The 22,771-nt window shown below is 39.3% G+C and overlaps 1 protein-coding gene and 2 long non-coding RNA genes across 4 annotated transcripts in view; 1 reads left to right on the forward strand and 2 right to left on the reverse strand.

The window, feature by feature from the left end:
- Positions 1-11,994: 11,994 nt before the first annotated feature.
- On the reverse strand, positions 11,995-17,314 carry ZNF281 (zinc finger protein 281). 2 transcript variants are annotated; one of them, XM_077902404.1, is made up of 2 exons: positions 17,172-17,314; positions 11,995-16,929 (listed from the first exon to the last, which is right to left on the reverse strand). In XM_077902404.1, exon 2 carries the CDS (start codon positions 16,909-16,911, stop codon positions 14,203-14,205), a length of 2,709 nt encoding a protein of 902 aa, XP_077758530.1. In that variant the 5' UTR covers positions 16,912-16,929; positions 17,172-17,314; the 3' UTR covers positions 11,995-14,202. The 2 variants fall into 2 exon arrangements, with proteins under 2 accessions (XP_077758530.1, XP_077758531.1); XM_077902405.1 differs by having other exon boundaries at positions 11,995-16,925; positions 17,172-17,250.
- A 570-nt stretch (positions 17,315-17,884) lies between these two features.
- Positions 17,885-22,228, reverse strand: LOC144316469 (uncharacterized). The gene is made up of 3 exons (XR_013382446.1): positions 22,054-22,228; positions 19,028-19,069; positions 17,885-18,275 (listed from the first exon to the last, which is right to left on the reverse strand). It is a non-coding gene; the product is annotated as an uncharacterized LOC144316469 (long non-coding RNA).
- LOC144316466 (uncharacterized) overlaps positions 22,178-22,771 on the forward strand; it is a 63,228-nt gene continuing 62,634 nt past the window's right edge. Inside the window, exon 1 of the long non-coding RNA XR_013382442.1 lies at positions 22,178-22,377. This is a non-coding gene — a long non-coding RNA (uncharacterized LOC144316466). The remainder of the gene's footprint in view (positions 22,378-22,771) is intronic.

Consider the following 22,771-nt stretch of genomic DNA (forward strand, 5'->3'; position numbering starts at 1 on the left):
GTTTTTACTCATGAAAAGATCATTTCCTATTTTTCCTCTCAAGTAGTTAATTTGAAAACAAATTAAGCTACACCATTTATAAACAACATTGACATCATTATATAATTTCCATTTCTGAGAAAATCCTATTTCCTTTTATCTACTTATTAATATTTATTAAGTAAGAATGCCATGACAGGATTAACAAAAAAGAGTCAAGTGTTTCTATAAATTATTACATTTTGGGGAAACAAAATGAGGAAGGTGGTAATATTTATACTAAATTTCCTTTATATTCATCTTTCCAGTGGAAACTATAAAAATAACCTGAATATCAGAGATAGAAAATAATCTACCTTTTCATGTTACGAAATTTGCTTCCCTCAAAAATCTTTCCCTCTGTGCGAATTCTACGTATTACCACTATTAACTGCACGCATCGAAAATGGCAAACAGCTGAGCACAATAGGATCCCCAGCGCCTAACCGGGGAATCACAAATAGGACATGGAAAGATTCTGTAAAAAAGAATGAGTAAAAATAGAAACACCTCATTCCTACATATTGTCAGCCCTCTTCTGCTAGTCAACCTCTTTTATGTAACTCAGGCAGGTTAGCATTCCTTGGGCCATAGGCCTGACTTACTGCAGAGTAATTTCCTGTTCTGGTGATAGTCACAGTCCTGAGAGGCAAGCAGGCAAGTATTTTTATATTTACAGGAAGAAGTAATCTAGAAAGGTTTAGCAGTTTCCCTGAATCACACAGCTTAAAAGTTCTGGAGCTGGGACTTGCTCCAAGAACTCGAGCTTCTGGACTTGTAGGCTTGATCTCTAACCACTTATACTGAAAGTTGGTGCCAGGCTGGAGAGTGAGCACGTATGAAAGTGTCAGGGGTCCAAAGCTAAGCCTATGTTTGCATTCTCTCTCTTTAAAAAAAAAAAAGAAAAAATTTATTTACTTGACAGAGCGAGAGAGCACAAGCAGGGGGAGCAGCAGAGGGAGAGGGAGAAGCAGGCGCCCCGCTGAACAGGGAGCCCGGCTTGGGGGCTCAATTCCAAGACTCTGGGATCTTGACCTGAGCTGAAGGCAGAAGCTTCATCGACTGAGCCACCCAGGTGCCCCTACATTTGCATCCTTGCTCCACTATTTCCAGTGTTTCTCCTTTGGAAGTGTCCTAACCCAGTTTGCTCATCTGTGAAAAGAGATTAAGGTTATTTTGCCTTTCAGTTCATCAAGAGAATTAAATAAGGCAAAGTGTGCAAAATCTCTGGCCCTAAAGTAGATGTTCAACAAACGTGAACACCTAAGAGCCACAAACCCAAAGGGCAATTTCTACGACCAACCCCGGGGTTCTTCAGGGCTGTGTATTAGTGCACTCTCTCCCAGTACGGCAGGGCACACAACAATCAGGGGGTTCCCTTGCTTTATTCAGCTCCCAAATCAGACATTCCAACTGATGAGACTAGAGTCGCAAGTCACACAGAAGCCACTTTTCCTAAGAAAGGGAGTCCTCCTTCCTCCACCTGTATCCATAGCTGCCACTGACCTGAAGCAGTAACTGCTACTCACTCCTTCTGCCGTAGCTGCATGCTCCGCAAAGGTATTCAGAAAACGCATATGAAATAAGACCTGTCTTTAAGGGAGGAGTGCTCTTTTTTAAAGAAAAGGAGTCTTGGGAGTAAAAGAGGGATTAGATCTCTCTTCCTTGACTAATTTATTTTTTTAAACGTTAACTTATATAAATATGAAATTAACATAAAATAGGTAGTTTTAGTTAACTGCAAATAGATTTATTCTCATTAAAGAAATTAGGCTAATCCTAAATCTATCACTACAGGGTCCCAGAAATGATCTAGAATACACAAGAATTATTAGAGCTTTGAGTAAATAAAGCCTATAGATACCTCCATATTCCATCAGCAATTTAAGAGTTTTATTTTTAGGGGGGGAGGGGAAGCAGAGGGAAAAGGAGAGAATCTCCAGCAGGCTCCCTACTGAGCGCGGAGCCAGATGTGGGACTCAGTCTCATGAACCTGAGATCATGACCTGCGCCGAAACCAAGAGTAGGACGTTCAACTGTCCCAACCACCCAGGCACCCCCATCAGTGATTCTAAGAAGTAGTTAAGTTCCTTCGGTTTACCAAAGTAGTTGTTAGATAAAAACAATGATCAGAAATAAAGGGTAATGGGCTTGAAAACAAGCTTAAAAATTAATCAAATCAGATAAGCCCAAGAGTTTTTCTAGGAAAGTTTCCCACTTTAAAGATTAAAAGGTATTATTATAGTATAAAATATATATATACTATATATAATATATATATTATTTAAAGATGCAGTTTCTTCGACACTACTGACTGAATAGTTCTTTGTGGTGGGGGGCTGTCCTAGGCACTGTAGGACGTATACCAATATCTCTAGTCTCTTCCCATCAAATGCCAGTGGCACACAACCTAGCTCCAAGATGTGACAACCAAAAAATGTCTCCAGATATTGCCCACAGTCCCCTTGGGGATGAAACTGCTCCTGTCTGAATCACGGATGTAGTCACTGCTCTGGTGTCTCTACCTCCACAAGACCTTTGTTTAAGTGCAAATGTACTCCCTGGGACAGTTAAATACTGATTTAATGGTAACTATTAAGGCACCTGAAGGATGAGCCCTACCCATCCCCCTCCGCCCCGTAAGGTGGCTGCTATAAGTACTGCTTTGTAGAAGAGATTCAGGTTCAGGAAGATGAAGGAACTTGTTCTATTTGGTGCCAGAGCCAAGATGTTTAAGTTGGGTCTAACTATAATGCTTTTTTTTAAATGGGTCTTTCCATAAGACCGGAGACCTCTGAAGAAATAAGGCGTAATAGGAGGAGTAGAGTCAAAAACTAAACAGAATGAACCCACAAGATTTAGATTCATGAAGGGGTTTCACCAACCTTAGGAGACAGCAGGTCACTCCTCTCACCAGATCTCTGTTCTTTACCAGTGTTATGAAAATACTCCCACCTAGGGCTGGGGGCGCGGTGGCGGGGGGGTGGTGGTGAGTGACATAGATGAAGGGGATTAAGAGTACACTGATGATGGGCACAGAGTATAGACTTGTCAAATCACTGTATTGCACACATGGAACTATAACATTGTATGTTATACTAGAATCTAAAAAAAAATTTTTAAAGAAAATACTCCCACCTATAGCACACAAGTACCATGAGGACTATGACATACAAGCGTAATAATTATCATCAGTGATTTTTTTTTAATCCTCATGATTATCAGCACCCTAAAATCTCTTCCCCAAGAAGAGATTCACTTGACTACCTTCTTTGAGTCTTTGTTCCAATGTTACCCCTTCCAGGACTTCCCTATCTGGAAGAGCACCCACCTTACTTTCGCTTTCTGGGCCCTTTGTTTTTCTTCATGGCACTTATCCTACCCTGCACCATAAGAAGCATTTGTTCACCTAACTCCTCCACTAAAATTTAAGGACACTTAATTTGGTTCTCTTTTCACCTCTACTCACCTAGAATAGTTCCTGGCACACAGTGGGCACCCAGATGCTGGCTCAGTGGATTAATTTTTAAAAACCAACCGATTGTGGTGTGGGGTCCTTGGCCGCATCAGCTGGTAGAGTGTTGTGACCCTTGATCTTGGGGGTTGTTAAATTCGAGCCCTATGTTGAGTGTAGAGATTACTTAATACAACTTTAGAAATAAAATCTTAAACCCCAAACCAAAAACGGTAACTATGTGTGTGGTGATGGATGTTAAATAAACCTACTGAGGTATTGATTTCACAACACACACATGTATCAATCAAATCCTTATGTTGTACACCTAAAACTAATATAATGTTATATGTCAATTAAAGCTCAGTAATAAAAAGTAAACAAAAAAAATGCAGAAATGAAACCAAGAAAATTAGGAGTTAGGGACCTGTGGAAATGATGGGTTTTGATTAGAGATGAGAAAGGAAAACCAAAGAGAAGGTGTTGGAGCATTGGTGAATGTTTTAAACATTCTAAAACATCTTTTCACTGAGACAAGAATCAGGACTACAGAAGATTAAGCAGATGAGTTATTTGCTAATGAAAAGTACATGCCACACTACTTCTCTGTATTGCCTTCCTTTCAGCTTCTAAGACTGATGAGATAGATACATGGAATAGTTTATGGAATGAAAAATCTACAAATCTGCAAATTCCAGTACTAACTAATCGCTTATGTTTATATGGTGTCCTTTTTATGATGTAATGATTATCTATATACATTTTGTCTTGCTTGGGAAGCAATATGTTAAAATGTATATTAAAAAACATATTTAGCTTAATTTCTGATCACCATATAATACAAAATACTAATGACTAATGTGCCTAGTTTTACTAATTATTAGCAAAAGCCTTCTTTCCCATATTCTCCTTCAACACCATTTAATGCTTAATCTAACACTGCATAATCTCTGGATTTTGTAGTTGGTAGATTATGAGTTGAGAGATTATGAGATTAAAAAGTAGCCAAATGGATAGGGGAGTAACTTCAAGACAAAGCAGTTGTCCCTCCAGTTTCAACCTGGATGACAATATAATTGGGACCCACATGAAGAAGAGCAATGAGCACCATAGTTTCCAACTTAAAAAATTATTTACCTAGGGGAGAGCTTCTGGTAATAGTAAAACATTCAATTTATTTTTATTACAAAGGCAATTTTAAATGAAATAAGCAAAGCGCAACTATTATCAAAACATTTCATCTATTCCTAATTTAAAATCCAGTGATGGTGTATTTGAGAAAAAATTAAAACTAAAACTTATTTATAAATTAATAAGTTAATAAGCTCCAACCAACTTGTTTTCTTTCTCCTTCCTTCCTTCCTTCCTTCCTTCCTTCCTTCCTTCCTTCCTTCCTTCCTTCCTTCCTTCCTTCCTTCCTTCCTTTTTTATTTATTCAAGAGAGACAAAGAGAGAGGCAGAGACACAGGCAGAGGGAGAAGCAGGCTCCATGCAGAGAGCCCGATGCGGGACTCGATCCCGGACCCATGGATCACACCCCGAGTCAAAGGCAGATGCTCAACGGCTGAGCCACCTAGGCATCCCTTTTTTTTTTTTTTTTTTAACCTACTGGTTTCATAGAACAAATGGCAGAGAAGAATAAGAGAATTTTGAAGACATCCATTTCCAAAGTTTAAACTAAATTTATGATTTTTGTTCTATTTAAGTACACTAAAGTGACCATTTATAAAGAATAATTCATTTCACATGTTCACAATGTAAATACTAAATATTTTTATACAGTATTTCACTTTACCTTTCAATAGAAATTTCTGGAAATGCACTGTAATTTTACATTTTTCTTTTTTCAAAATTTCAGGGTTTTTTTGTTTTGTTTTGTTTTTCAAAAAAAAAGATCTTCGACTCACATTTTATAACAAACCAGAACTGCTGTTCTCCAACAATTGGAAAGCCTCCTAAAAGATTTGGAGTGGCTGTTCTTGAAACACGGGGAGAAACTGGATCTACCTTAAACCTTATATGAACAAAGAATTTCAAAAATAATATCTGTTCCGTGAAGCTCAATTCTCTAGCTATGTTTATAAGACATGAACTTTTTCAAACCAAGTCAAGTCAGGTTCAGGCAGTGGTTTGCTTCTTATTGAGAGCCTAAACTTTTTTTCCTTTCTCTTTACAATCTTAATAGCTCTAAACACATTAATCTTATTTATTGCCGAGCAATGTCCGTACCATCTGCTCCTGCTAGTATTCCATCTGAAAATATAATTCTTTAAAATATATTCAGCCCCAGTAATTTGTGTTCTGAATATTTTATTTCAAAGCAAGTACATGGGGAGGGGGCGTCAGTGGGAATAAACTTGATCATCTAAATAATTATTTATATGTGGTTTATAAACAAACTAACTGAATTATGAAAGGCAATTCGACAAATATTTTGAATTTCTGCTCTTATATTCAGCTGCCAAAATTCCAACTGATATTTCAGTACTGAACATTTTTAACAAGCAGTACTTTCAGACCGTTCAAAATGTTTTTGTATTTCAGATCCAGATGGAAGTACTGGTTCAGTTGGGTGAATGACTGACTATAATCCAAGGTGATCGTTTCTTATTAAATTACAAAATACATATTATTTATTTTGAGTTTGGAAAACAGAAAAATAATATTTTATAATTATACATCCAATCCTATAAAATTTTACTTGCATGTTATGTAAGATTTCAGTTACACACATAGATGAATTGACAGGATTTAAAAGGAAAAAAAAGTTCCCCCTTATAATTCTTTCTTTGCTACTTAATTTTTAGCTAAGAATGAAAGTGTTCTTCTACCTGGTATTAGCCAGTTAGTCCTTTATGATAGTATTTTTTTCTTCCCACAAATTAAGATGTTCACTCTTAATAAACTACAGTAATTAAAAACCTAAACAATTACAAGATAGGAAATATTTAAATGTTATTAGAAATACATGATTATGCAAATTGCCTCCTCTTTTCCCTTTCTATAGGTCACATACACTAGCATTATCAGCAAAAATAACATTGTATCATTCACTGATAAGCGTTTTCTCTCCTTGTCAAGTATCAATTGCTTTAGAGGTCTACTAAAAGAGTGAACAAACTGAAAACTGTAATTTTCTATTCATTCCACCAGTCCTCTCTGGAAATCTCCCCAAATCGCATTTAATTCTGCCTTGATAATACATTCCTATGATTCACCAGCAGTAACCCACCCATTTCAGTTTATCATTATTACCAGGCTCCTAAAGGTATCCCATCCAAATCTTTAAGATCTTTTACCACACGACTGTGGTAAACACATCCATTAGTATCATTCTCCTTACATCCCTTTACATTTTTCCTTTACACGATAGTCCTTCCTTCTCTTTCAAAGACAAATCTGTCACAACAGTTTGATTACTTTTTTTTTTTAATACTATGTCCAACATTCTTAGGTATTTTATATTCAAATAAATCCTGAACTGTGTTAAATCTAGTCACAATTTTTTCTTTAGGCAATTAAGGAAAGTTAAGTCTAATGGTTTCAGACTACTCTTACAAATTTTCTTTTCTTTTCTCTTTTAAAGATTTTATTTATTGGTTGATGAGAGACACAGAGAGGGAGGCAGAGACACAGGCAGAGGGAGAAGCAGGCTCCCTGCGGGGAGGAGCCCGACGCGGGACTCGATCCCAGGACCCCGGGATCACAGCCTGAGCCGAAGGCAGACGCTCAACCACTGAGCCACCCAGGCGTCCCCTCTCATAAATAAATTTTCTTAACCAAACTTGAGATCAGCTAAATCACTATCACTCATTAAAAAAAAAACAAAAAAAACAAAAAAAACAGCTATTTCAAATGTGATCGAGTATAGAAACATAGAAACATACAATATCTTAGTGGACGGCATTAAAAAAATAAATGTGTGGAACTTCTGCAGCACCATCTCCCAAATTCAAAGGAATAAAACTCCACAGTAACTTACCTCAGAAACAACATAATCCTTCACACCATTAACACAATTTTACACTGTTCATTGAAAGTCTACTTAAACAAAAGGGGATCATACAACACTGATTTTTAAAAGTGCTTTAATGCACGTATGCAGTGCCATGAACCTGACTCAGTTTTCTAATTTGCTGTGCTTACGACAGAGTAAAATTTACATGTTGGGTCTATTAAATACAAACATTCTCGTGATAACTTTCATTCCTGTATTTTACCCATTTGCAAGATGAAAACTCTGGGTCTCACACCTCAGTCCGCTTTCTAATCTCTACTTTGCACTTTTGTTATTTGGGGCCACTAAGTAAGACACTGCAGCCTCAGAGAAGATATTTCCAGTTCCACTACTAAACTGATCAAGGTCATGGGTTGTCTATTCACGGAGACCCACAATGATACCCATTTACAGTTCTCATTATCCTCCAAAAAGAAGGAACTCTCTTTCAAATGTTTATACTTGGCTTCCTCGTAGGAAGAGCCTCGTTTATGTGCAACCAAACATAAAATAGTTACATTGCTGATCTTGTCATTCAATTTTGCAATCCATTCTTTAAAAATTAATCTAAAAATGTCACTTCCAGACTTAAAAAAAAAAAGCTGTAATGATCTCGAAAAGCAAGATTAAGCCTAGCTCCTTTTAAGTTTCCAATAGATAATGCTTATAAAAACAAGACCTTATAGAAAGTAGAATGAACAAATGAGTCAGTCACAAGTTAAAATTAAACAACACGTTTCAAAGCAAAACCTAAAAAATAATAATTAATTAGGGAGTTTCCAACTTGTTACAATCACTCACACTTTTCCTTTGTCATAACACAATATGCCTTTATACGCTGCTCTTGTACAGTTCTCTTTTGGTGGGTTGCGGATGCAGATTCAGAGATTTTGTCTTAATTCCTAAATTCTGTGCATTTTCACTTCATCACATGACAATAATTTTGACTGCAATTGTTTTGATAAAAAAAAAAGTTATTTACAATTCTCACCAACCAATGGAAGCTGCGTGATTTTATGAGTTACTAAAGAAAAGATTTAATATATAAACACAAAGATTAGCCATCTTTTTCCTAGATTGGGAATGTAAACAGAAGTTCACCACAGTTGTCTGTTAAGTTATTTATTAATTGTTCCACAATAGTACTAAAGTTCATACCAAACCAAAGTACCTAAAGAAGTCTGAACTGAAAGAATGACAGAGCAAGAACAGTTTTTCCAAGGTCTCCTTTACCGTTCTGATTAAATTCTTCAGGACCCCTGTCAATATTGGGAGTAAACCTATATTCCCTATTTTCCTTCAAACCTGTTCCTTCTCCTATACTAACATGTTTCTTACCTCCCTTAACACACAACCTCTGCCCATTATTCTTTTACTCCCTACAAACACAGGAAACAAAATTTTCCCCTTGGAGTATAAGATTCAAATCATTAACATTTTTTCTCCAGCTGTTTATCTACATTTCCCAAGAGATACCTATCTCAACATGTAACAACATACTTTTTCAAGGCTTATCTTGCACAGGATATTTCAACCTAGCTAGGCACACTCAGGCTATACGAAGCAGAAGCTTATGTTATTAAGAACTCAGTATTATTCTTTCTGGGCAAAGAGGTATGGGTTGGTTGTGGGCTTTCATTTTTGTCAATATACATGCTTATGTGGGAAGCTACTCCGGTACAAACTAAAGGAGCCCAGAAGATGACTGCAGTTATTTATTATACATTGTTAACACATTTTCTTTGTTGGTGGAAAATACTGAACTACTGTCAAGTCTAGCATCTCTATGGTACTTATTATCAGATGAGAAACTGTGCAAAGAATTATATTCAACTCATTATTTGGCCAGCTTATCATAAAACTTTATGGCCTTATGTAACCTAAATGTGTTCTATATAAATGCTAGGTAACTAATTAAATTGCATATGAAGAAACTTTAAGTACTCAATTATCAGATGCTTTTCTTAGTTTAGGTATTAATTATAAAATAAATTTTCAATATTTAGGCAGTCTTCTAAAGCAGAGATTCTCTTTTTCAAAGTTTATTTTATTTTATTTTATTTTATTTTATTTTATTTTATTTTATTTTAGTAATCTCTCTATCCAAGGGGGGGGCCCAAACTCATGACGGAGATCAAGAGCTGCATGCTCTTCCCACTGAGCTGGCCAGGTGCCCCAAGGCAGGGATTCTTAACCTAAGGTCCACAGGTTAAGAAGTTTTTATTGGGAGGTTTTTTTTTGGGGGGGGGGTGCTTTTTGAGGGGGGAGCAGTGGCGGTTCTTGTGAGCATAGAGACTGGCTTATAAATCTTCATGTGCAAGTATATTTCTAATGAATTGGGGTGGGGAGATATCAATTCTATCATCAGCTGCCCAAGAAGTCTGTAACCCTAAAAAAAGTTACAAAGTTTCTCCCCTAAGGTGAGGCAAAGGCTCATTGAAAATTTAAATAGAATCTACCTGTTGGTCACTCATATGCAGCCAATTCTTTTTTAAAAAGCAAAATAGGCACAAAGAAAGTAGAAGTAATTTAAAAAGTGTAGGCCCTCTTCATAGCTTAATCTCTTTCTAAACTCAGAGGATTTGTTTTCAAATTTTTTGATCAAGGATTAGGCAACAGAATTCCTAGTGCTGTCTTCATGCTAATGTTCGAGTATTCAATTAAGGAAGGTAAAATAACATAACAGGCGGAACAAAACGATTTCCCTCAAAATCTGTCAGGAACTCTTTATCGTCTCATAGAGGGTACGAGAAGATTGGCAAACCAACACAGGTCCTCCTCTGTGGTGAGGGATCCCGTAACAAAAATATTCACGGAACATTACTGACATAACCTCACACGTGATGGTTGTGGATCATATCATAGCACTAACAAAGGAATCTTGCATCACACTTTAAAAATTAAATCCTGTCATTGTGGATTAGAGAAAACACGAAGACCATAAAACTCAAGAAATGATAGTCTTCAGATGTAGTTTACTCTAAAAATAGAACTTTGAAGGTCAGAAGCTTATTTTTCTTGAGGCAAGTTCTTCAGTTTAACAAGACCTATGAATCTGGAAACTGAGGATGAGGCCACATTGCTCAAACCGTCACCCAGTTCAGGCTTACATGCCACTAATGACAAGTAACTACAAAATGCCAGATACGGGGAAGGAACAAGAGGTAGAAATACTTGGATCGCTGTTCACAATGTGAAAATAACACTAAAAATTTTAAGTACAGGAGCGCCTGGCTGATCTGGGGGTCGTGAGTTCGAGCTCCACACTGGGTATAGAGGGTACAAAAAAAATTTTTTTTAAGCACAGACTTTTATTTTCACATATTTCACATATTTCAGTTCTTATTATTCAATTACCACACAAATTACTGAGCAGCAACTGCTAAATTATGGTAGTCCTCGTCCTGAATGTACAGAGACACAACAGTTTCCTACTTCATATCCTAACACCTTAAATGTAAAAACCTTAAAAAGCTCACATTCAGATATGAACATTCCGCAAACCAAAACAAAGGAGAGGAAGGGTAGGTGGGTAAAAAAAAAAAAAAAAAAAAGAAGAAGAAGAAAAAAAAGGTTAGGGTTAACCTACAATAGAGAAGTCCTCTGTGCAGAGAAACCAAGAGGTGAATTTGAATGCAGAATCAGTGAGATTCTGCTTAGCTGTCTTATTCGAGAAAATGACCAAATCTAGGAAATGACCTTGGCAAAGAAAGAACCAATTTACTTTTCCTAATCATGTAGGCCCAGGAATAGATATTTCTCTTACAGAGAAAGCCATGTTTATGCCTAATATAATTTATCATTTCCCTAGAGTAGCATCATACGCCAAAAAAAAAAAAAAAAAAAAGCCCTCAAGGTTTCAAAGACCTGTTTTACCCTTTAGTATTTTTTACTCCTTAATTCAACATTTATAGCCACTGAATTTCAAAGCACAATTTTCTCATGATCTTACATAGCCACTCACAATTTTTTCTCCATCTTTAAAAGGCACTTTCAAATATCTTTTCATCTCCAATATTTAAATGTCTTACCTCTTTTCTTCTGCTATCTATACCTGTAGCCTTTTTAAACATGGTTAAACTATGACGGATACTTTTTTTTCCTACTAAAAACACTCAAGGACATTTTTGTGTCATACTGTTATTACAATGTTTTCGAACCAAAATGGATGCATCTAGAACCAAAAGATACTGGATTCTGATTTTAAATGAGGCCTCAATAGACAGTCTCTCTGGTATAATACTTAGGATAGGTAACCTAATTTCAACAAAGCATGTTCTGATTTACATAATATTAATACATTTCTACCCTTCCATATAGTACACCTCAAACACAAAGGAAGTAACCAATTTTTCAAATAAAATAAACCTAGAAATACGAAACACTTAAGCTAAAAAAACACACAATAAGAATACAAGTCCCTATATCGTAGGTCATACCACTGACGTGAATACTTTAGAAAATGTAGTTAATTTAAAAACCTGAAAAATGTTACTGGATATTAAGTGATATCTCCTTTCTTCAATTTTGTGATTAACAGGTCTTTTATTGGTAGTAAACTAGAGCAAACAATCAGAATAATACATATGCAGTATTCAGTACACACAATAAAAGTTAAAGAAATTCAAAACCTGTATAAAACAAACACTGGAGAAAAATCATACAGTTTAAGAGATACAGTGGTAAAGGTCCTCTCCATCCTTTGATTACAGCTTGTACTCTGTACCCAATAGAACTTACCGCACTTACCAAAATAAGAAATACAGACTTTTTTTTAGTATCGAGTGTAAATTTAAGAGGATTAAACACATTTTCTAAGAATCTTGCAATGACAAATAGGTGACCCTTTAGCTGGTAAGCAGACTCAAGGGAGGAAAAGTGGGGAAAGGAAATTAACTAATATTTTGTAACCATTTTTAATAATTTCTTATTTTCCAAACACTGCTTTCATAACAGAAGTGTTTTACACTTGCACAATATTAATTACTTTATTATACATGGAAGCCTGTGGTAGGCTGATTACACAATAAGACTGCAAACAACCAGTGGTACTTTTCTGACGTCAGAAGAGTACATAAGACTGAAACATCACCAAAAGTACATAAAAAACTCATCAGCATAAACATCAAAGTACATTAAAAAATATAATCAGGAAAAAAAATACAATTGCTAAAAAGTGGTTTAGAGCAGAGCTACTGTCTCATCAGTAGCCTCAAATGGCAATTAGCGTTCATAGCAAGTTTTGATGACTTTACAAGACCCCTGTACAATACTGACTAATGCACCCTTTTAAAATGTACATTAAAGGCTGCAATTTCACAAAGAGGTTCTGATGTCATTAGTAAATGCAGACACTCTTACCTCTCGCGTTAGCAATGTCACTAGTTGGAATTAACAACCTTAGTATCCGTAGCTCGGGATAGGTGGGGCTTTATTATACATGGAAGTCTGTACGGGTTTTATTTTTTTTAAAAAGGTATGTGGGTGGTTGTTGTTGTTTTTTTTTAATCCTACTGTTTAGTATTTGAATGCCATAAGGCATATAAAATGCCTAATGAATTACCTAATGGAATGTAAATCATTCTAAAATTGAAACTGTCTAGATAGGAGAGGGAACAAGGCAGGCTCAGAACTCTAAGAAAGAGGGTAGGCCAAGAACAAGAACAAAAAAACAGAAGTGTGGGTGACATGTAATAACACAGACAAGAGAACAATATGTTAAGCCATGTATAATAAATAATGCATACCCCAAATTTCAAAGAATTATGTAATTCCAACTTGGGTTCTAATACTGGTACCAACCAACCACTTGGGTGTCAACACTGCTGGATATCATAACTTCTAATGGAACTACAGCCTTGTTAACAGTTGGGATAAGGAGAGGGTGCTATTTTTTTTTTTTCCTTCTTCTTCTTCTTCTTCTTCTTCTTTTTCTTCTTTTATTAAAGCTATCATTCCAGGCTTTGATCAAAGATCCAAGAATATTTGTTCTACCAGGCTGGAATGAATGGTTTGGAAGTTCAGAGTACATTTAAAAGCTGCAACAAAATATAGGTAGCCAACATCTCAGAATTTTGGATCAGCCTAGATGGAGACAGCAATTTGAAATGTTTTCGATCCCTTACTTAAAAATGATGAAATGTGTATCATGATGCCCAGATAGAGCAATTTGAAATGTTTTCGATCCCTTACTTAAATGATGAAATGTATTATCATACTATCTGTAAATTGGATATTCCATTACAGTGATAACGTACAGAATTCCCATGCGTTATTACACTTTCCTGAGAGTAAAGCAATTAGAATAACCTTAATCCTAGCAACAAAGTTTTTTTTTTTTTTTTTATGTGTTTTTTGTTCTGTTTTGTTTTTTTTTGTAGGGTTTTTATTTTATTATGGGGGGGCTTTTTTTGTTTTTGTGGTTTTTTTGTTTTTTTTTTTTTTTTGCATTTAAAACTTTTGGGCTATTCCCTGACGATCTATACATGTAAATTTGATTGCTAAACATTGTCACTTTGAATGTCAAACTATTTTTAATCTATTGATTTTGATTTAAAAATCATAATACAAACAGAGCTAAAATCACGCTAACAAAATAAACTAAATATGAAAAGTTGCATTGAAAGGGCATTACATTATTCTTAATAGGATCGTGTAGAAACATTCCAATGGCAGTGTTCTCAAAATAAAACAAAATTACATTAGACCTCCAGCCTGGTCACTTTTTGGGACCTTACCTGTAACTTTGGCTGGTGGGCGTCTTTACTCTTGTACTACATGGCTCACTTACATCAGACATCATGTTTGTATACCCTGAGAAATCTGACACTGAAGTCCTTACTCTATGGTCCACTTCTCCATTAGAGTTAGTGATGAAGGTCATTGGCACCCTGCTGCCCGACTTAAACTGAGAACCAAACGCCTGTGCAAAGTTCTCAATCTGGTACGTTGTTCTAGGCTCTATGTCTTTCTGAGGATCTATCTGGCTAGCTAACTCCTGAGATGGAATCTGAAAGCTTGTTGAGGACTCTAAATTTTTCTGTTGTTCCTTCTGGCTAGTCAATTTCTGAGATGAGGACTGGAAGGCTGACGAAGTCTCTAGATTCTTCTGAGAATCTATCAGATCATCCAGCTCCTGGGAAGGTGTCAACTGCTGATGTGTAGCATCCAAAGCAGATAAATAAAGACCTGGTTGAGATCCAAACAACATCCCAAAAGGAGGCTTTGGCAATGAAGATGGCAACACTGAGGTAACAGATTGGCCGAAACCACACTCCAAAGGAGATGTAGTGTATATCTGTTTTTCTGGAAATAAAGTGTGGTTGTGGAGAGGTGAAGACAAACTGACAAACTGGAAACCGTGTCCAAGAGTAAAACCTGCATTAGTGGATTTTTCAAAAGCCTGTTGGAGGTATTTGGAGTATTCTTGCAACATGCTCGCCTTATCGTTTGAAGGTGTTTGGGTGCCTGGGCTCAAATTTTCTTCCTGAACCAATTCCGAGTGTTCTCCTGAGGTGTGTAAATCCACTCGCGGTTCCGTTATACTGAAAGGATCCTCTTTCTGGCTTTCCGATTTGTTGGAGTACTGATCCAAAATACTTTGTAAAACCTCGTCGGGAATTCCAGACTTGTCATGACAAGACTTAATTTCAGCATTGAGAGCCGAGGAGTCAATGAGGGACAATGGGGTCTCATTGTCCAAAACACTGACACCTGCAGACTGAATGACGGACTGTTGGGAGACCATGTGTCCTACGTTTATAGAAAAGGCACTGTTGCTGCTGGCAGTTGGTAAGTATCTTCTTTTCTTTGAAAACTGCATGGCATCATCGTAAGTACTGCTTATCTGACCTTGTTTGCCACTGGTACTTTGGAGAAGACTAATGGTCTCCACGCTATTATTCGATACGATGCCAAGTGAGCCACTGGGTTTCCCAGACAAGGACTTCTGTCCAACCATGTCTGGCAACGGCGACACAAAGTTAAGGTAGTTTTTATCGGTGTTCTTTCTGCTTCCTTTCTTAAAGATCAATTTTGGCACCCTTTTCTGCAGTTCATCAATACCGGTGCCAATTATGCCTCCACTGGAAGACACGGTGGGCATTTCTACGGAGTAACTCTGCATGTTTATGTTATTTGAAATCTGTGATTCGTTCGTTTTACCGGCCTTATGTTCCTTGCTTTCGACAGCTAGGCCTTTTGACTTCGTTTTCCTCCTGGAGGAGCTTGTATTTCCCTGAGACAACACAGCCAGGTTACCCATACTGTTATGGGTCGACGACCCAGGTTCTGCACTAGCGGCTCCTTTAGCTATGGCTTCGCCACACGTGCGCCTGTGCTTCAACAGCCTGTCAGTCCTTGAAAAATACTGTTGGCAAGTGTCACATTTGTATGGCTTTTCTCCACTATGCGTCCTCTTGTGTCTCTCCATGTGGTACTTCTGGATGAACTTCATGCTGCACTGATCGCATCCGAACGGCTTCTCTCGGCTGTGGATCTTCTCGTGTCTCTGCAGCAGGTATTTCTGGATGAAGCCCATACTGCACTGGCTGCACTGGAAGGGTCTCTCTCCGGTGTGAATGAGGACGTGCCTCCGCAGGTGGTAGGAGCTTCTGAAAGCAGCACTGCAGTGGTCGCAGATGTGAGGTTTCTGACTTGGGGAGAGGACGGCGCCTTCTCCGTCTCCGACCAGAGGAGGTTTGGAAGATGCGCTTGGCTTCCTCTTGGCTTTGATTCCCTGAGATTCTGGCTTTGGCCTCTTTGCCTTTTTGACGGTAGTGTCCTGCTTTGGCTCCTCGCTGCCGCCGCCGCCGCCGCCGCCGCCGCCGTGGTGGTCGTCAGTCCTGCCGGTGCCGCTGAGCAGCACGTCGCGGTGGTGCTGGGCTGGCTGCTGCTGGGCGTGCTGGTGGAGAATGCTGAGGTCCTGGATGACGCCGTGGCTGCCGCCCCCGTCGCCGCCTCCGAGGCCTGCAGGTCTCTCTTCGGCCCCGGCGAACAGCCCCCCGTAGTGGTGGTGGTGGTGGTGGTGGTGGTGGTGGTGGTGGTGGGGCTGCGGCTGCTCCTCGGGGTCCGCGGGCTTCTCCTGCTTGATGCTGACCAGGGACTGCAGGAACCCCCAGGAGGTCCTCTGCGAGGGGAAGGCCGCCGCTGACGCCGACGCCGCCGGCTCCTTCTTGAAAGTCATGTCCGGGGCCGGCGGCGGGGGGGGCGGCTCGGCGGCCGGGGCTGCGGAGGTCGCGGAGGATAACACGCACTGCGGGGGAGGGGCGGCCGACCCCGCCGGCCGGGTGAAGCTGGTGACCGGGGGGAGCCGGTGGTTGAACATGACCATCCCCGGGGGGAAGGTGGGCTCCATCTCCGCCCTCCTGCCGCCGCCGCCGCCGCCGCCGCCGCTGCTGCCGGGACCGCCGCCGCCGCTCAGGAACCCGCCGCCGACTTTCATGCCCCGGAGGAGGCCTGGCTGCGGAGAGGGGGGCAGAGGGGACACGGAGGAGGGGCTGGGACCGGGCCCCGGGCGCCCCGACCCGCCGCGCCGCGCCGCCGCCCCGACCGCAGCGCGCCCCGCGCCAGCTCCCAGCCCGCTCGCTCCGGCTCCGGCTCCGGCTCCGGCCCCGGCTCCGGCACCCGCACCGGCACGCACGGCCCTGCGGCCCCTCCCCGGGCCTCGCCCGCCCCCGCCCCGGCCCACCCCGCAACACTTACGGGTACCGCCGCCGCCGCCGCCGCCGTCGCCTCCAGTTAATAAAAATAACGCCGTCCTCTCCACAATGGAATTAAAAGCCTCTCCCGGACTGCGCAGGCGCGGCGCGGGGCCTGCCGGGAACGCTCACCCCGGCCGGAGGGGCGCTCGGCGGCGCCACGGCGCCTGCGCCGCGGCTTCCGCCCGGCCCGCCTGTCAATCACTGGGGCGGTTGGGCGGAGGGGCGGGCCCCGCGCTGCAGGGGGCGGGGACTCGGAGCCACGCCCCTTTGCCCCCTCCGCCCCCGCCCCCGGAGAAAGAGGCTCGCAGGCGAGCCGCGTGATTGGCGGGCTGCCCTGACGGCGGGGCGGGACTCCGCGGGACCGGCCTGCAGAGAAAAGAGGCAGGCGGAGCGCGGATGGGGGGGAAACTGAGGTCCCAATGTTGCAGGAGGCCGGGGTTCGGGGCCTTCTGGGCTCCGCTGCTTGCAGTCCAGTTGTAGGATCAAAATCCACAGCCTGCAGTTGGATGACCTAGGGCGCTTTTGGTTCTACCTGAAAGCAGCCAACTTCAGATGCTCCCAGCATCCATTAAAAAAGAAAAAGAAAAGAAAAAAGAAAAGAAAAAAAGAAAAGAAAAGAAAAGAAAAGAAAGAAAAGAAAAGAAAAGAAAAGAAAAGAAAAGAAAGAAAAGAAAAGAAATACATTATTAAAAAAATAAAAAGATTGCGCTTCTGTGATTAGTTTGCAGACCTTTTTAATAATGGGCGTGCGTCCTTTGCACTTATAGGAGGAGCCTGCTTTGCAGCCGCAATACAGGTACCGTTGCAAAAAAAAAAAAAAAAGTTGTCTTCTTGCCAACCTACCTGAAGGCTACTGGAAAAGGAAACCGCGTGTAATCCAGGGGCAGCCGCCCTGTGGGACACACCTACACACACACACTTCGTCATCATCATCGGATGGTATTTAAATGCCCGCATACCTAGTCTGGCTGAGGAGTCTTTGCCGCGTGGCCCTGCTGCCCAGCCTCCTAGGCTCCTTATAAAACGCGCACTGCTAGGCCCGGTGTGATCTGTGCTGGGATTCACTCTGCGCTCCCCGAGCAGAGCAGAGGATGCCGAGAAATGCCTGCAAAATTACGAATCGTTTCCTAAGGGAAATCACAAATGAAAATCTCGAAATCAAAAACCAACAAAAATCAGACATCAATGCCTGATGCACACAAAGCATTCCCTTGCATAGGAAGCATGCAGAAATCTAAACCAGCCTAAGCAAGACTGTAAATCACAGATTTTTTCCCCCCTCAAAGAACTAGGTCTATGACAACAATTTACTTACATGGTATAGTATACTTTGTAAATGAAATGTCAAGTCAATTTTCTAGCTAAACAACTTCTCATAATTAAATCATTGATGTCTTCTCGGAGAAATTTCACCATTGAAACCATAAGTACTATTCATTATTCCTAGTGGGCCTCTCTTAGCCTGCTCAAAAACTTAAGAGATAATAATGTTTAGTGGGCATTTTGAGGTGAGAAATGATACTTTTCTATTTCCGTGCAATTACACATGAGCATTCTGCTGCTTACACTGTGACACTGTAAACCATCGAGTGTAGTTAAGTGTTAAAAGAAAGACTGAAAATTCAAAAACTTAAGGCTGTAGTAAAATATTAGTCAATGCCTATGAGAAATGAGGCTGTCCCTTTATTCAGGGTGTCAGTGTTTAATGGTAAGCTGGGATGCATATAAGCCAGTCCAAGCATGAAGGGCAGTAGGACACTCATCTGAAAAGCCAACTTTGTTCCTCAGTTATCAAGATAAGAAACCTGTCATTTCTCTCATTCACTGTCAGCCTTGAGATACTCCAAGCCGACTTACCTCTGTGTTGTATACCCCATATATCAGGAAGATGAAGAGACCCTGTAAAATAAAATGGAGGGAAAAAGCTGTTAACGCTAATCATTTCAGCAGTAGAAATACCTGAAATAAACTTTCCTGGGAACAGACAAAAGAAGACACACTTCATCAAGGTCAATTTATTTTTCTATTTTTCAACATTAGAAGCTGTACCTTGAGCATTTATAAGGTAACATACCAGCACATCACTTATAGTGGTTGTGCTATTCGATGCTCCATAAATAGAAAGTAAAAATACCATTCCCGGTACATAGAATATTAATTAGAAAAATCAATATGCCAGTCTCTGGAAGATAGCTGGGTAATGAAAAAATTAAACTCAGAAAATGTCATCAAAGTAATCACAGAAACAGCACTCACCATCAGTATTTCAAAGCACTGTTTTAGACTACAGCAACTAGAATATATTTGTTACTGTCTTTGATGGGGTAAAAAAAAATTTTTTTTAATTAAAACAGCTAAAAGGATAAACTTGGGGTAATAAATGTGAATAGCTTTTAAATAATATTTAAAATACCAGTTCAAGTTAAAATAAAATTTCACATTATCTCTTGTAAAACTGCACACATTTTCATTGTAACTTTTTTTTTAAGATTTTTTTTTCATTTATTCATCAGAGAGAGAAAGAGAGAGAGAGAGAGGCAGAAAACAGGCCCCATGCAAGGAGTCCGACATGGGACTCGATCCCGGGACTCCAGGATCACACTCTGGGCCAAAGGCAGGCGCCAAACCACTGAGCCACCCCAGGATCCCCTATTGTAACTTTTATATAAAAAAGCTCCAAAGATCTGCTATTTATTTATGAATCCTTAGTTTTAGGAAATACTTAATTGTAAAATAGAAAATGAATCTCACTCTTAAATCTAACAGATTACATTTTTTTAAGTAAATAAAACTGATAGAGTAAACTTGTTAGAGATAAGAGCAAGAAATTTTCCATGAGTTTCTGCCTTACAGAGGAAATAAAAATCTATAGTGTCCTCTTCTTGTTAGATTTAGTAAACTAAATGTTAGAGGTCTGCACTAAAGTCTGGAAGTGATTCAAATAGTTAAGAAATATGACATTTTCAAAAGGAAAATATTACAGGAATATCTGAATATTTGTTTCACACCTGAGTACTTAACATCTTACAGATAATGGAAACAATCCTATAACAAGGAAATTGAATAAAACAGAAAAAAGTTTTGCTCTTGTTAGTTTCTTTTGTAATAGACTTTTTTAAGAACAAAAGAAAAATGAGAAGATAGTACCAAGAGTTTGCATGTATCCCACACCCAGTTTCCTTGATTATCATCATTTTACTTTTTTTTTTTTTTTTTTAAGATTATGTGTTTATTTCAGAGAGACAGGGAGAGAGGTCGAAAGCAGATGCCATGCTGAGCACAGAGCCCAACACGGGGCTTGATCCCATGACCCTGAGATCACAACCTGAGCCAGAACCAAGAGTTGGACTCTTGAGTGACTGTGCCACCCAAGTGCCCGTCATCATTTTACTTTTTACATTTTTTAAAAGTAATCTTTGCACCCACTGTGGGGCTCAGACTCCCAACACCTAAGATCAAGAGTTGCATGCTGTACTGAATGAGCCAGCTTGGTGCCCCTGATCATTTTACCTTAGTATTCATTATATTCATTACAATTAATCTTACTAGTTTTCGGTAATACTCTTTATATGATTTCAGAAACAAACTTGCATTATATGTATTTGTGTTAAGAACAAAAATTGGGGATCTCTGGGGGGCTCAGTGGTTTAATGCCTGCCTTCAGCTCAGGGTGTGATCCTGGAGTCCGGGGATCGAGTACCACGTCGGGCTCCCTGCATGGAACCTGCTTCTCCCTCTGCCTGTGTCTCTGCCTCTCTCTCTCTCTCTGTGTCTCTCATGAATAAATAAATAAATCTTCAAAAAAAAAAAAAGAACAAAAATTGATAAGAAGTGTGAACAACCAAAAATTTCCATTGGGTCATAAGCTATTAAAAATTCAAGCACAGTGAGAGTTTTTTCACTGTGCATACAGATGTCCCATAGCTCAATACCAATACTCAAGTCCATTTTTCAAGTAGCCTTTTTCAAGATCTACACAGTGCAGAGTGAATTCAAGCTGCTTAGATGGTACTCCTTTTATAGGTATTTGTTTACCTATATTCTAGATAATTCAAGAAAAAAATTCTTCTTTGATTTATGACAAAAGTTAGATTATTAAGTCCGCCTTCCTTTCATAATTGTTCATTCTTTATGTCATATTGTGTTATATAGATATAAAATTCAGAGTAGGTCACTCAAATTTTACTTCTATTTATGAGGTAGGAGTGTTTTGCTTTGTGCAATAGATGAGTTCTTCACTACAATGTCTTATGTATTGAATAATAAGCACTATGATGTGTATATGTTAAGAAATCCAGTGTTTCCATGAAATCTGTATGATACTTTGAAATTAAAGAGTCCTCTGCAATGTGTACCATCACTCCTGTAATTTATCCATTTTGTAAACTCAATTTTCTCTAAAAGAAAGGAGAATTTTAAAAATCACACTTATTCTCCATGTCTCAGTGAAGAGGATATAGATCATGTCCTAATATTTTTATTTACCGTACTTCCATGTTACTTGTTACACGTTTTAAATTTTAATATATTTAACTCTATAAAGTAATGGAAAATGACCAACAACAAAAATCTCCCTTTTGAAAAAAGGATTTATACTGAAAAACAATTTTAAATAAAGGCAACTCCATTCTCAGAGGGTTTGGGCTCTTCTTTTTCTTCAACAGATGGACACTGAAGAGCATGACAAGCAATCCCCAAAGTGATGACTTCAAAGACCCTGACAAAGCCTGAAACTTGAAATCACTCCAAGGACTCTTTGGCTTTCTTTCTCTTGGGTTGTCTACTGGATGCCACCACCCCCACCAGTTGAAAGGTAGAACATTAATAAATAATTAATTTAATTGTATACTTTATACAGGATGACTTTTTTCCCCATGATTTACCAACTATTGACAGCTGTGATAATTTAGATCTAACTCTGAAGAACTTCATAAACCCTTCACTACTGGATAAATGTTGCATTTTCTCTGTTTTCCAAAGGGAAGAATCAAAACAGAAACAGTGAAACCTAAAAATCTTAAGCCATGACTAGGAGTCACTTTTAAATCCCCGCGGAGAGAATACCTTTAAGAACAGCTGGAAGGAACCAACTGCCAAATTTCAACTGGCACTGAGATTTCTGAACTCCGTATATGAACATTCTGTCCCAGCAAAGAGTGAATATGTACCTATGCCACATTTCTGAAATGAATGATTCCTCATGTCAGGTAGTTTCTGCTATTCCATCCATAGACCTATCCATTCATAATATATATGGAGTATTGATCTATAGTGGAACCAGTTTCTCAATATTTTAATCACAATAAAAATAACAGAATTGGGTAGGAAGCATCCCAGGTATACCTGGATTCCTGAGCAGGTGTATATTACATGGGCAGGAACCAGGACTAGGGAAAGAACACAAGGGTATTAGATCTGAAATTGTACAGGAGTTAAAAATAGAAACTTACAGGAAAGAGGGGGGGAACTATGATTTTTATTTTCATTTATATATGAAACATTAAAAATTGAGGCAGCTTTGTAAATATCTTCATTGTCAAAAACGTTCATTGAACAATATCGGCAGATAGATTCAATGGCTGACATCTAGTCTGTTATTTT

The sequence above is a fragment of the Canis aureus genome, chromosome 6, assembly GCF_053574225.1.
Source record: "Canis aureus isolate CA01 chromosome 6, VMU_Caureus_v.1.0, whole genome shotgun sequence".
NCBI lineage: Eukaryota > Metazoa > Chordata > Mammalia > Carnivora > Canidae > Canis > Canis aureus.

Excerpts from the sequence above, each read along its gene's own strand:
- ZNF281 (XM_077902404.1), bottom strand. The coding sequence starts at position 16,911 with ATGAAAGTCGGCGGCGGGTTCCTGAGCGGCGGCGGCGGTCCCGGCAGC.